The sequence below is a fragment of the Lepus europaeus genome, chromosome 8 (assembly GCF_033115175.1).
Source record: "Lepus europaeus isolate LE1 chromosome 8, mLepTim1.pri, whole genome shotgun sequence".
Taxonomy (NCBI): Eukaryota; Metazoa; Chordata; class Mammalia; order Lagomorpha; family Leporidae; genus Lepus; species Lepus europaeus.
Genome location: NC_084834.1, coordinates 38,432,031 through 38,444,158, shown reverse-complemented (window position 1 = coordinate 38,444,158; position 12,128 = coordinate 38,432,031). Strand labels below are relative to the sequence as shown.

The 12,128-nt window shown below is 46.5% G+C and overlaps 1 protein-coding gene across 1 annotated transcript in view; it reads right to left on the bottom strand.

Annotated features, from left to right (window-relative positions):
- The window catches only part of SETD7 (SET domain containing 7, histone lysine methyltransferase), a 49,602-nt gene that overhangs the window by 27,914 nt on the left and 9,560 nt on the right, over positions 1-12,128 (bottom strand). The window contains exon 2 of the mRNA XM_062199591.1: positions 11,852-11,981. Within this exon, the coding sequence (XP_062055575.1) occupies positions 11,852-11,981 (130 nt within the window). The remainder of the gene's footprint in view (positions 1-11,851; positions 11,982-12,128) is intronic.

The following is a 12,128-nucleotide window of genomic DNA, read 5'->3' as shown; positions in this document are numbered from 1 at the left end:
AGGGTGTTCCAGAATTCACTGGCAGTTCTTAAGGGTCTTTGAGATGCTTGCATATAGTGATCTCTAACAATACAAATGTGGTTTCAAAGATGTAAACTTGTTGCAAGTCAATAATGTCTTCTTTATTTCTGATACTTGTATGCAGTCAAAAGAATCTCCTTTCATCCCTCTGGAAGATATTTAGGTTTCGATTTCAGCTTATGTATGTGTGCATGTGTGTGTACAAGTGTGTGTGTGTATACACGTACAGTCATGCATCACTTAATGCTAAGGGATACCTTCTGAGAAAATTGTTATTAGGTGATTTTGTCATTGTGTGAAAATCACAGTGCGTGTTCCTACACAAACCTACATGGTCTAGCCCCCTGCACAGCAAGGCTGTGTTATACTCCTATGGGACAATGGCAGGATATGTGGTCTGTTGTTGATGGGGCTGTTAGGTAGCACATGCTTGTACATGCATGTGCCAGTGCACGTGCGCACACACACACACACAAATGAGCATGGCCAGTAGGGGCTGGGAAGGGAGACTGCAGGCTCAACCTGCTCACCTCCCTGGCAGCTGGATGCTGTTGAGACCTGTGGTCCCACACTAGGGGGGCAGCTCCCCGCAGGGGCTCATGGTATAATTTTATCAGAACCCTTCTCCCCCTTTCCTCAGAAAACACACTTGCCAGTTGAGAAACACATTTTCAGTGTTAGCCTCTTAATGGCTGTTGTGCAAGAAAACTAACTTTAGCAAAAATTCCCTTTTAATACTAAAACTTGGAACAAGGGAGAGGACCAGCTCAAATTATTTTTAAAATTAAGAATGTAAGAAATGTAGAAACAAAGACAGCTTGATTATTTTAACATATGCAGATAGCATTCATTCATTAATTCAACTAGTAAACATTTAGAGGGGGCCTTCTAAATGGTGAGCATTATGTGATGAACACAACAAACACCATGGAACAGGAGAGACTGGCAGGTGCACACTGTCCACAGGCATGGGACAGGCATGCACTGTGTCATGCCATGTACTGGGGCAGGTGGGACACAAAGAGGGCATGGGAACTGAGGTGACTGTCCCTGACTCTGCCTGGTAGAGTCTTGTCTTATTTGAATGAATGGTTGAGAAATGATCTGTAATTATTAGATGAAAAGCACAGCCTCAATAACGATCGCCTCTGATTACATTGTAATTACACTACTTGTAGTCTCCCAAGGAGATAAATAGTTCTCTTTCAGCTTTGTTTTTCCTATCAATGACAAATAGGCTTACTGCATTCATGACGAGAATAAAGTGCATTTTAGCATGGTCCTTGCATAAATAATCAAAATTCTAAATCGGAGAGGCTGGGATTAATGAGATTGAACTGTCATTAGATTCCTACAATTTTTTTTTTAAACGACAACCTTGGTGAAGGATAACTAATCAACTGACATAATGATGCAATATACAGTGTGAAAAATGAAATCATTCGTCTTCATTCTCAGCACTGCCACACAAAATGCAGGATGCTCAGCTAAGCCTGAATTTCAGACAAACAACAAATAATTTTTAGTAGGGTTTGTTTCAAAGATTCAATGGTACCTAATTATACTAATGTTTTAAAAAGAATTTTTTTAAAATTTATTTGGAAGTCAGACTTATGGGGGGTGGGGAAGAGACAGAGAGACAGATAGAGAGATATCTTCCATCTGTGGGTTCACTCCCCAAGTGGCTGCAAGGACCAGGGCTGAGCCAGACCATGGCTGGCAGCCTGGAACATCATTCGGATCTCCCACATGAGTGGCAGGGGCCCAAAAACCTGGGCCATCTTCTGTTGCTTTTCCCAGACCATTAGCAGGAAGCTGGATGGAGCAGTCAGGACATGAACTGGTGCCCATATGGGGTGCCGGTGCCACAAGTGGTGGCTTTACTTGCTATACCACAACACTGGCCCCTAATTTTGTTGTTGTTGTTGTTATCTGAAATGTCAATTTAATTGAGTGCTCTTGATTTTTATTTGCTAGTTCTGGCAACCTATGGACCTTGGATTCTCAACAACATTCAAAATGTCCCTGTGTGTTAGGGTAGAACTATCCCCTATGGACTAGTCTGCCAGTATTTCTCAGGTTTATGACCCCATCTATAAGGCATAGGTCTTACAAATGAAGTTTAGCAGAATCTCCCGGACTCACACGTATTTCCTCCAGCCATGCTATCCTGGCTTGTCCTACCTCACCAACAGAACCCACCTGCGTCATGACACTATTTCTTCCTACGTGCAGAAGCTCTACTGACTTAAGGCACAGAAATGCAAATTCCTAGAGCACTTCTCACTGCATTATTTTTTCAGCATCTGCCTGAGGACACTGCTTAGTTTTCTAGGCAACATGTAATGATGACTTGGATGGAATGTGGTGGCAAGAGGGGCACGTTATACACTTGAACTAGGTTCTCCAGGGAAATAACAATGCAATCCTCCCGTCTCTGAGGCCATAAAACAAAAGCTTCCTCAGAGTGGCATTCAAGATGCTACCTTTATTTTTAATATTTTCTTCCAGAAGAGGCTGGCAAAGCATGGCCTGCTGCCTAGTTTTGTAAATAAAGTTTTATTGGGACATGGCTGTGTGCACCGCTTGCATTCATACGACTACAGAGAGGTGACTGGTTGCAGCAGATACCATATGTGCCCTGCAAAGCCTAATTTCCACTCTCTGACCCCGTACACAGTCCTGCTCCGGAATCCTCTGCTCATGTGTGTGTCCTCAGTGACTTCTCTCCACTTTAGCCTCCACACTGTGTTCTTCCTTGCTCACCATCTTGAACACTTTCAAATCCCTGAGGGCACATTCAGGCAAAAAGTGAAGGGTCACGTTCCCTCCCTGCTTCCCCCTCCCGTCTTCCCCAGGCTTCCTCCCTCTCTCTCTCCTTTCCAAACAAAAACAACCTTCAAATTTCTGCCATCTTTTATTCAAGAAAACAAGCAACTATGAGCACATGGCACTGTGTGGTGACTGGCTGTTAAAATGCCCACATCTGGCCACACTGGAAAAGCAGGTACACAGCACGTGTTTTCCGATCTGTCTTGCTAAAGGTGGATCCAGGGTTGTGTTTTGGAGCAAGTCTGCTCCTCAGCCTCCTAACCAGGGGCCTGCTCATCCTCCCAGGGGAGCCCTGCTTCCCCACAGTCCACCCTGACCCCATCCAGCCCACATTACGCACAGGAGCCAGTCATGCTTCGGCAGAACACGACATGTCTTTATTGATGTTAAATTTCTGGGTCCTGTTTCTCTACCAGAGTGCAAGTCCTTCCTAGGAACAAATCAGGAGCACACATCCACGCATTCCTTCCCCAACATATAAACACAGCAGATACTCAGCTGGTGCTTCTGCTGGGAGCCGAGAACTCTTACTCAAGGGCAGATAGTACTCCTTATATGAGTCAGACAGGAACAGTCTGCAAGTTAGGAAAGTATGAAAAGACTTCCTTAGCTGGTAAAGAAACCACAAAACAGTCTTTCACTTGTTGGATTTTTCTGGCACCAGCATCTGAATCAAACAACTAGAAAACAGAGGAAATTAAAATATCAATTTTAATTAAATTTCTTCCTCTGCATAAGTACAGACCATTTTTCACCATTTTATCAAAGCTCTTGGCTTAGAGTTAAATTTCCAGTCATAAAAATAAATTAGGAAAGCTAACTCACAAAGAAATGGAGAAGTTTTACAATTGTTTATCTGCACTGGCACATGTGCATTTTATTCAAATATTACTGTATTTTCATTTAAACATTCCTTTTAGTATCAGTTCTTAGGGATGGAGCAGTTTTGGCTCTTCCTCATGGTGCTGCCCTTATGATAAGACAGCAGAGACCCTGCCTTCTGTCTCCCACTCTCCCTCTCCCTCTCTCTGCTCTCTACATGTGAGCGGGCAAGAAGGAGCTGTCCAGAAACTGCACCTGCTGGTGCCTTGCTCCTGGACTTCCAGCCTCCAAACCGTTGGTCTGGCCACCCAGACCACGGGGCTTGCTATGGCAGGGTTCACACTGACTAAGACACTCACCTCTCCACTGTTCCCAACAAATAAGCATAGTCGCAATGATAATGGAAACAGACTCCCATCATCCTTGCCTCTTCCCCCGGAGCACCTACTAGATGCCCTACAAACAAGAAAACAGAAACTAGGGGAGGCCAACTAGCCGGGAAAGGACCCTGGGGAGCTGCGTGCTAAGGAAAACCTTCCGTCTACGGGACAAACTCCTGCCAAGCAGCTAAGACCCCTACAAGATACTGAGTTCCGCCTAGGGCTCCTTTGAACTTTTCACAGTGACAGCTAAGGAGGGACCTCAGGTCAAGTTAAAGCATGGCCCAGAAGGAAGGCAGCGAGGACCACGGCTCTCCTTGCCTCTGGACAGCAGAGGCAGGAGATGGAGTGAAAAGAGGACTGGAATCGCCATCAGCCTGATCCTCAGCTCCACGCCTTACTCTCTAGGTGGCTTTGGGCAAGTTTCTCGGTCACTCTGTGCCTTAGTTTCTTCATAAGTAAAATGGGATTATGAAACCTATGAGGGTTCTCAGAAAAGTTCACAGAAAATGGAATTAGAAGGGCTGGCGTTGTGGTATAGCGGGTAAAGCTGCCACCTGCAATGTTGTTATCCCACATGGGTGCCAGTTCATGTACCAGCTGCTCCACTTCTGACCCAGTTACCTGCTAATGTGCCTGGGAAAGCAGCAGAAGATGGCCCTAGTGCTTGGTCCCCTGCTACTCACATGAGAGACCTGGATGAAGCTCCTGGCTCCTGGCTTTGGCCTGGCTCAACCCTGGCTATTGTAGCCACTTGCGGAGTAAACCAATAGATGGAATCTCTCTCTCTCTCTCTTTGTCCCCCATCCTCCCTGACTTTCAAATAAGTAAATTTTTTTAAAGGAACTGGGTTGGGGGCAATGTTGTGACATAGCAGGTAAAGCCGCCATCTGCAGTGCTGCCATCCCATATGAGTGCCGGTTCGAGTCCTGGCTGTTCCATTTCTGATCCAGTTCTCTACTAATGTGCCTGGGAAAGCAGCAGAAGATGGGCCAAATGCTTCATGTGGGAGACTTGAAAGAAGCTACCAGCTCAGTTTCAGCATGGCTCAGCCCCAGCTGTTGTGGCCATTTGGGGACTGAACCATTGGATGGAAGATTCGTTCTCTCTCTCTCTCTCCCCTCTTACTCCCTCCCTCCCTCTCCCGCTCTCTCTCTCTCTGTCTCTCTCTGTAATTCTGTCAAATAAATAAATAAATAAATCTTAAAAAAAAAGAGTTAGAAGATAAGTTCATTTTGGTGCAAAAGAATGTTGAAGTTCATGCATAGTTTGTTCATAGGATACATTTTCTGCAAACTTTTTGAAGACTCTTTGTATGTATCACTTCAAATTTTTGGCACCAGAATAAATTTATCTTTTAATCCCATTTTCATGCACTTTTTGCAGTACTCTTGTACTTCATAGATTGTTTTGAAGGCAATGTGTTCAGCGTTGCACAAATGTTAGATATTTGAAGTTTTTCACTACCATTCTTCTTGCATGTCACAGAATCCTTTGCCTCAATTAAGACTGCAAAAAAAAAAAAAAAAGCTAGATTACTGTCAGGAATATGGAAGGGCCCTTTGCCTTGTGTGGGAGGTTGGAATACATGACGTCACAAGTCCATTCCAATGCTCATGTCTCTCCAACATGAGCAAGCTCTTTCTAAATCCGAGCACAAGAAGTCCTGTGTGGACCTGTCAGCGGCTCAGCCAGTGGGTGTCCTTGCTCAGGTGACTTGGCCAGTGATGATCCACAGGGAGCGCCCCCCCCCCCACCAGGTGGGCACATCAGCGTGGCAGAGCAACCTCAGAGACATATTTGGGCACAAGAGAATGTAGTCACATAGCAGGAACTGCCTTGAACCTAATCGGCATGTCAATAAGAACATCAACAATACACGCAAGTATATTTCTTGAAAGTGACTGAATGAGCTCATTTTGATCTCAGGCTAAAAGCTGCACGGCTCTCTGATGCTCCACAGCCCCCACCCTTGAAGAAAGTCAAACTGCATTAGGAAATACCTCTTTCTTGTTACCATTCTAGGATCCTGAGAAGTTCTGCTTTTGGGGTCCATAAATCCTAGTTGAAATGAAAACTAAGGAAACGTATATTAAAATTAATATCCTGACTGGGGGTTGCTAGGAAAATTAGAGCTGTGTAAGCCAAATCATTTAGAATGCTAAGCATTTTCATAATACTCCACAGTACCCCTGCCAACTCACTCATGCCAGACCCACTCTGATCCCACCAACAAAGGATTCCCTTTGCCTTGCTGCAAAAACACCTTTATCTCAGGATCTCAGAGATGCTATGAAGTCCCAGTTAGTTCATCTTAGGGGAGTTTCCTTTAAAAGGGGGGGGATGGTGGTGTTATGGCACAGTGGGTTAAGCCACCATTGCGTGGGACGTCCCCTGCGTCCCATATCGGAAAGCCTGGGGCTGAGTGCCGCCTCCACTTCATGCTAATGTGCACTCTTGGAGGCAGCAGTACATGGGTCCCTGCCACCCACCCGAGAGACCTGATCCTGGCTCCTGGTCAGCCTGACCCAGCCCTAGCTGCTGCAGGTATCTGAGGAGTGAACTCATGGATGGAAGTTGCTGATTCTTTCTCTCTCTCAAATAAAAATAAGCATCAAAAATGTAAATGTTGTTTTAAAAAGTGGAGGAGCGGGCAGGCGTTTGGTTTGGCAGTTACGATACCCGTTTCCCATCTCAGAGTGCCTGGGTTCCATCCCTGGCTCTGGCTCCTGATGCCAGTCCTCCTAAAGCAGCAGTGTTGGCTCAAGGAGCTGGATCTCTGCTAACCACACAGGACACCTGGCTTCCAGCTTCTGCCCCTATTGGGCCCTTTGGGGCCTTCTGGGGGGGATGAACCAGCAAATGGGAGCTCTCTCTATCTCTCTGCATCTCAAATAAATCAATAAATCTTCAAAAAAGAGGGGGAGGAAAACAATATCTACTTGAAAAGCTAATTTTAAAGAACAGGTTAGTTTTCCCAGTATCTGTAGGATAAACGGTTTCCTGCAGTAAGAGATGAGCGTTCGGACTCAGGCTTCTGCCCTATAAGCCAGATGTAATCAGTTGCTGATCTGCTTTCGACTCTGCCATTTAGTAGAGGAAAGACTAGATCCTGATGACTATTTCACAACGAGCAAATACTCTAAGGCTGAGACAGGTAAGCAGAGTATATTTTGGCTCCTGAAGCTGACTTAGAAATAGATAGCTATTTCAGTTTTTATCTTGAATATGTTTAATTAAGGTATTCATATTGGCTGCCAACAATGCTGACTTCTGTAGCATGGGGTGCCAGTTGCCAAAAAAATAACTTTCTCTTTTTACATTTTTGTACTTAAAAAAAAAAAGACTTATTTATTTATTTGAAATGCAGAGTTACAGAGAGGCAGAGGCAGAGAGAGAGAGAGAGAGAGAGAGAGGTCTTCCATCTGCTGGTTCACTGCCCAGATGGCTGCAATGGCCAGAGCTGTGCCGATCCGAAGCCAGGAGCCTGGAGCTTCTTCTGGGTTTCCCATGCAGCTGCAGGGGCCCAAGGACTTGGGCCATCTTCCACTGCTCTCCCAGGCCATACCAGAGAGATGGATTGGAAGTGGAGCAGCCGAGACTCGAACTGGCGCCCATATGAGATGCCGGCACTGCAGATGGTGGCTTTACCCACTATGTCACATTGCCAGCCCCCATAATTCTTAAAATTTTCTATTCTACCAAGCATTTGCTATATTTGCAATAATATAAAATACCCTGCTTCTATCTAGGAACTTGATTAAAAATTTTAATGTGGCTATTACTCCCGGTAATCTGAATATTTAAAATTCTTATTCGGGTGTATCATAGTTTATGTTAAGGGAAAGGTTGACTCTAGAATTTTCTTGACATCAATTTATATTTGTTGGAGCCCTTCTCGTAAATCTGCTCTGGTATTAGATTAGAATGCACTGGGCCAAATCTTCTGTTACTACACTTTGTGCTTTCCTTCTCTCTTTCTAAACAGGAGTTCCTACGGCAAAGCCTCTCAGGGGACATAAACCAGCACTACAGCTGAACACAGCTTTTTCTTCACAAAGAAATGTGTTTGTTTCCTCACCTTTGTCTCTCAACCTTGATTGCAGCCAAAGGCTCCTGACTTGAAGTAAGGACGTTAGATTTCACTTAATTTTACCCAATGCATCAGACTCCAGAAATCAGGAGAGCTCACAGGGAGGAAAAACGAGTAGACAAATGCAAATGTCCTAAGGAGTGGCTCCATTAGGAATATCCACTCCTCCAGTCCCACCCCCAGGAAGACCTGGTAAACCTCACAGCCTTCGTGCTGTCACTGGACCATCTCCCAGATGTCTTCCCTTCACCAGATGTAGGAGCACATGATCAGTCTCGGACTTAAGAGAGATGATGGTGACCTTTTGAGATCCTGTCACCACAGTGCTTCATTGCAGGCAATAAAGGAATGGCATGGAACTTCTTCCCTCCGTGCCTCTAAAGACGGACCAAGAGAAGCCCCCTATCCTACTTCCGTTCTACTGTCTGAGCTACGTCTCTACAAGTGGTTTGAGTAGATTGGTGTCTGAAAAAGAAAAAAGTCAAGGAATCTGTTTCCAGGCCATAGACAGTTATTGAGCGACTGCTTCCACCTGACCCAGTGCCCTTGCACAATACTCTGGGGGAAGTGGAAGAAGCTGCCTAGGGCCAGAAGTGACCCACTTGACAGGAGAAGGGCGGGGCTCAGAATTCCCCAGGCCCCTCTTGGCTACCCACTGGGCTGTGCAATCAGCCCCTGGGGGCGAACATGGATCTCATTCCCGGCACCCTGGTTCAGAAACTCAGTGTAACGTATCATCAGGTCTGTGAGGCAAGCAGGTAGCCACTACCACACAAATCTGCAGCAATGTCTCCCCAAGAGCCCCTCCACTATTGGCTATATTCATCCAACTATCAGATTTAAACTGTGAGCATGTGTGTGTGAGAGGGACAGTGTATTGGGTAAATTCTTCCCTGTACTGTCCAGCAAAGACTTTTTATTTTAGTGTCAACTTAAAGGAAAGTGCTCAGCCACAGATCCTGCCATCAAGAAGGCCTCTCTCCTTGGGTACAGAGGGAACTAAAATATTTGTGTGAGTATATATTCTTGAATGAATGAAAGAATAATTGCCAGAAGGGGTAAAAAAAAAAAGAAAAAGAAAAAGAAAACCAAACAACACAACACTTCCAAGAAAAAGAGCTATAAACAAACTGACATGGAAATGGGGCAGGAAAAAGTTTCCGTCTGAGCAGGCTAAAGGATCATGGGAGAAGAAAGTGCTCCCATCAGCATCTTGAAAGGAGCCTCTAAGGGTATTCACAGCAGGGCAAAAGAAAGGAAGAAGAATGCTGACAAGCTAAAACGTACAGTTTGTTAACAAAGCTCTGATTAAAAAAGGGAAGGGGGCAGGTGTTTGGTACAGCAGTTAAGGTGCTGCTTGGAACGCTCACATCCCATAACAGAGCGCCTGGGTTCCAGACTCACCTCCACTTCCAATCCAGCTTCCTGCTAACGTGCACCCTGGGAGGCTGTTCAAGTCCTTGGGTCCCTGCCACCCACATGGGAGACCTGGATGGAGTCCTGGGATCCTGGCTTCTGCTTGGCCAGCCCTGGCTGTTGTGGGCATTTGGGGAGTGAACCAGCAGACTGAAGCTCTCTGTTTCTGTCTATATCTCTCTGCTTTTCAAATAAAAATGAAAAATATTTCAAAAAAGATGAGATGAAAAGTTCGGTGTCAACGGGATACAGAAGGTTGGAACCAGTCATTAAAATGTAATTTTACAGGCTGGTGCCGCGTCTCGCTAGGCCAATCCTCCACCTGTGGCACTGGCACCCTGGGGTTCTAGTTCCAGTTGGGATGCTGGATTCTGTCCCGGTTGCCCCTCTTCCAGTCCAGCTCTCTGCTGTGGCCCGGGAGTGCAGTGGAGGATGGCCCAAGTGCTTGGGCCCTGCACCCGCATGGGAGACCAGGAGGAAGCACCTGGCTCCTGGCTTTGGATCAGCGCAGCGCCAGCCGTAGTGGCCATGGTGGTGGGGGGGGGGTGAACCAACGGAAGGAAGACTTCTCTGTCTCTCTCTCTCACTGTCTAACTCTGCTTGTAAAAAACAAACAAACAAAAAACAAAAAAACTCTCTCTCTCTAAATAAAAAAAATGCAATTTTACAAAGCTTCTATAATGGGCTTTTATTTTTTTATTTATTATATCAATTGAAAACCTGAGGAACAATACCATTCTTCTTCTACTTCTTCTTCTTCTTCTTCTTTTTTTTTTAAGATTTATTTATTTGAAAGAGTTACAGAGAGAGAGAAGAAGAGGCAGAGAAAGAGAGAGAGACCTTTCCATCTTTTGGTTCACTCTTCAAATGGACACAATAGCCTGGGCTGGGCCAGGCTGAAGCCAGGAGCCCACAACTCCATCCAGATCTCCCATGTGGGTGTGGGGGCCCAAGTACTCAGGCTATCTTCCATTGCTTTCCAAGGCACATCAGCAGGAAGGTGAATCAGCAGTGGAGAGTGGAGCAGCTGGAACTTGAACCAGCACCCAGACGGGATACTGGTGTTGCAGGTGGCAGCTTAACCCGCTGCACCACAATGGCAGCCCCATGCTAGCATCTTTAAAAACAGTGCACACGCCAGTGCTAAGGTCAACCTTCAGTGTCAGCGTAGATGTTTCCTTTCCCACAGAAATTCTCAGGTTTGGGAAGCTTTGGCCACTTGTCAATGGTAGGAGTGGTAAGTGGGGCAGTGTCAAACAGGATCCTGTAACCTCTCTTGCTCAGTCTGTTTCTGGATTGCCCAACCAACTGGCCTGAGTACAGCTGGCCTTTCCAGGCCTCTGAACCCCTCCAAAGGCTCGACAAATTCACATGGACACTCTATGCTTCTGAAGCTCCCAGGCTTTAAAGGTCATTGCCAAACAGCTGGACCAGGGCAAGGCCATTGCCTCTGGTCATTGCCCCCCGCCTCCAACACAAGAGGGCAAAGGGCCTCTGCCACACACGGAGTCCCCATACAGTGAGTGAAGGCACAGTGAAAGCAAACCTGCTGTGACAAAAGATCTGAACAAGAGGTGAGCTACGGGAAACGCTTGTCCCGGCATCAGCTGGGAGTGCCACACACAAAACCCGATTACCCTGTCGACAAACACGAAGGCCTGAGTTTGCCGCTGTGCCCTCCGTCTATCTATCTGTGTTCTGCTATTGGGACTGCACTGGTGGGCTTTGAAGAGCTTGGCTAAGTCTTTTCTTCAGCAATCACCTAAGGAGAGGGAACACACTGAGATGTGGGCGGAGACACCTTCCTTCAGGCCACCAAGAGACCAGACAGTGTCCGGTGGGGGGACCACGGCCTGGGTGCAGCGCAGTATGTAGTATGCTTGGCATGGGCCCATCATGGTTAAAACTATGCCAGCTGCCTGCTGACAAAATGACCCCTGTTGTGTGACTTCATCGAGACACCTCACTTGAATGAGCGGTCAATCCCTCCAAGTATGGGCAGCCATGCAATCTGCTGATATGGGCTGGGGGTCCCTGGATCTGGCATGGCAGAGGACCCCTTTGATAAATACACCCCTAAAGACCAGAGAGAAGCCTCAGGCTGCGTCCCCACAGCCACCACTGCAGCACCGACACGTTGGGGTGACTTTTACCTTTTCTATGCGTCGTGGGAACACTTTTACTTGAATTCTTTCATCCGAGCAAGCATCATCCCTAACAGTGAAACAATTTTGGTACCCCTCCCACCCCCAAGCGAGGCAAAGCAATGCAAAACAGAGAGTGCTACCTGCCATCAAAGAAGAAGAACTTCCCTCGGCCGTTCTTTTCTCCGTGGACAAAGTTCCCCTCAAATCTGTCTGTAGAGGAGTAGGTGACCGTGCAGAACCCGTGCGGTAATCCATCATCATCCAGGTGCCCTGGCAGAAAGAGAACCACAAGCAAACCTTAACATTGCCAGCCTCCCCTGCCAGTGGCAGCCCTGCCCCCACAGTCCCAGGCACCCTTGGGTCCCTTCCCTGGTGTGAGGGTGCAGTGCCCACCTAAAGGTTTCTTAGTTCGCCTGT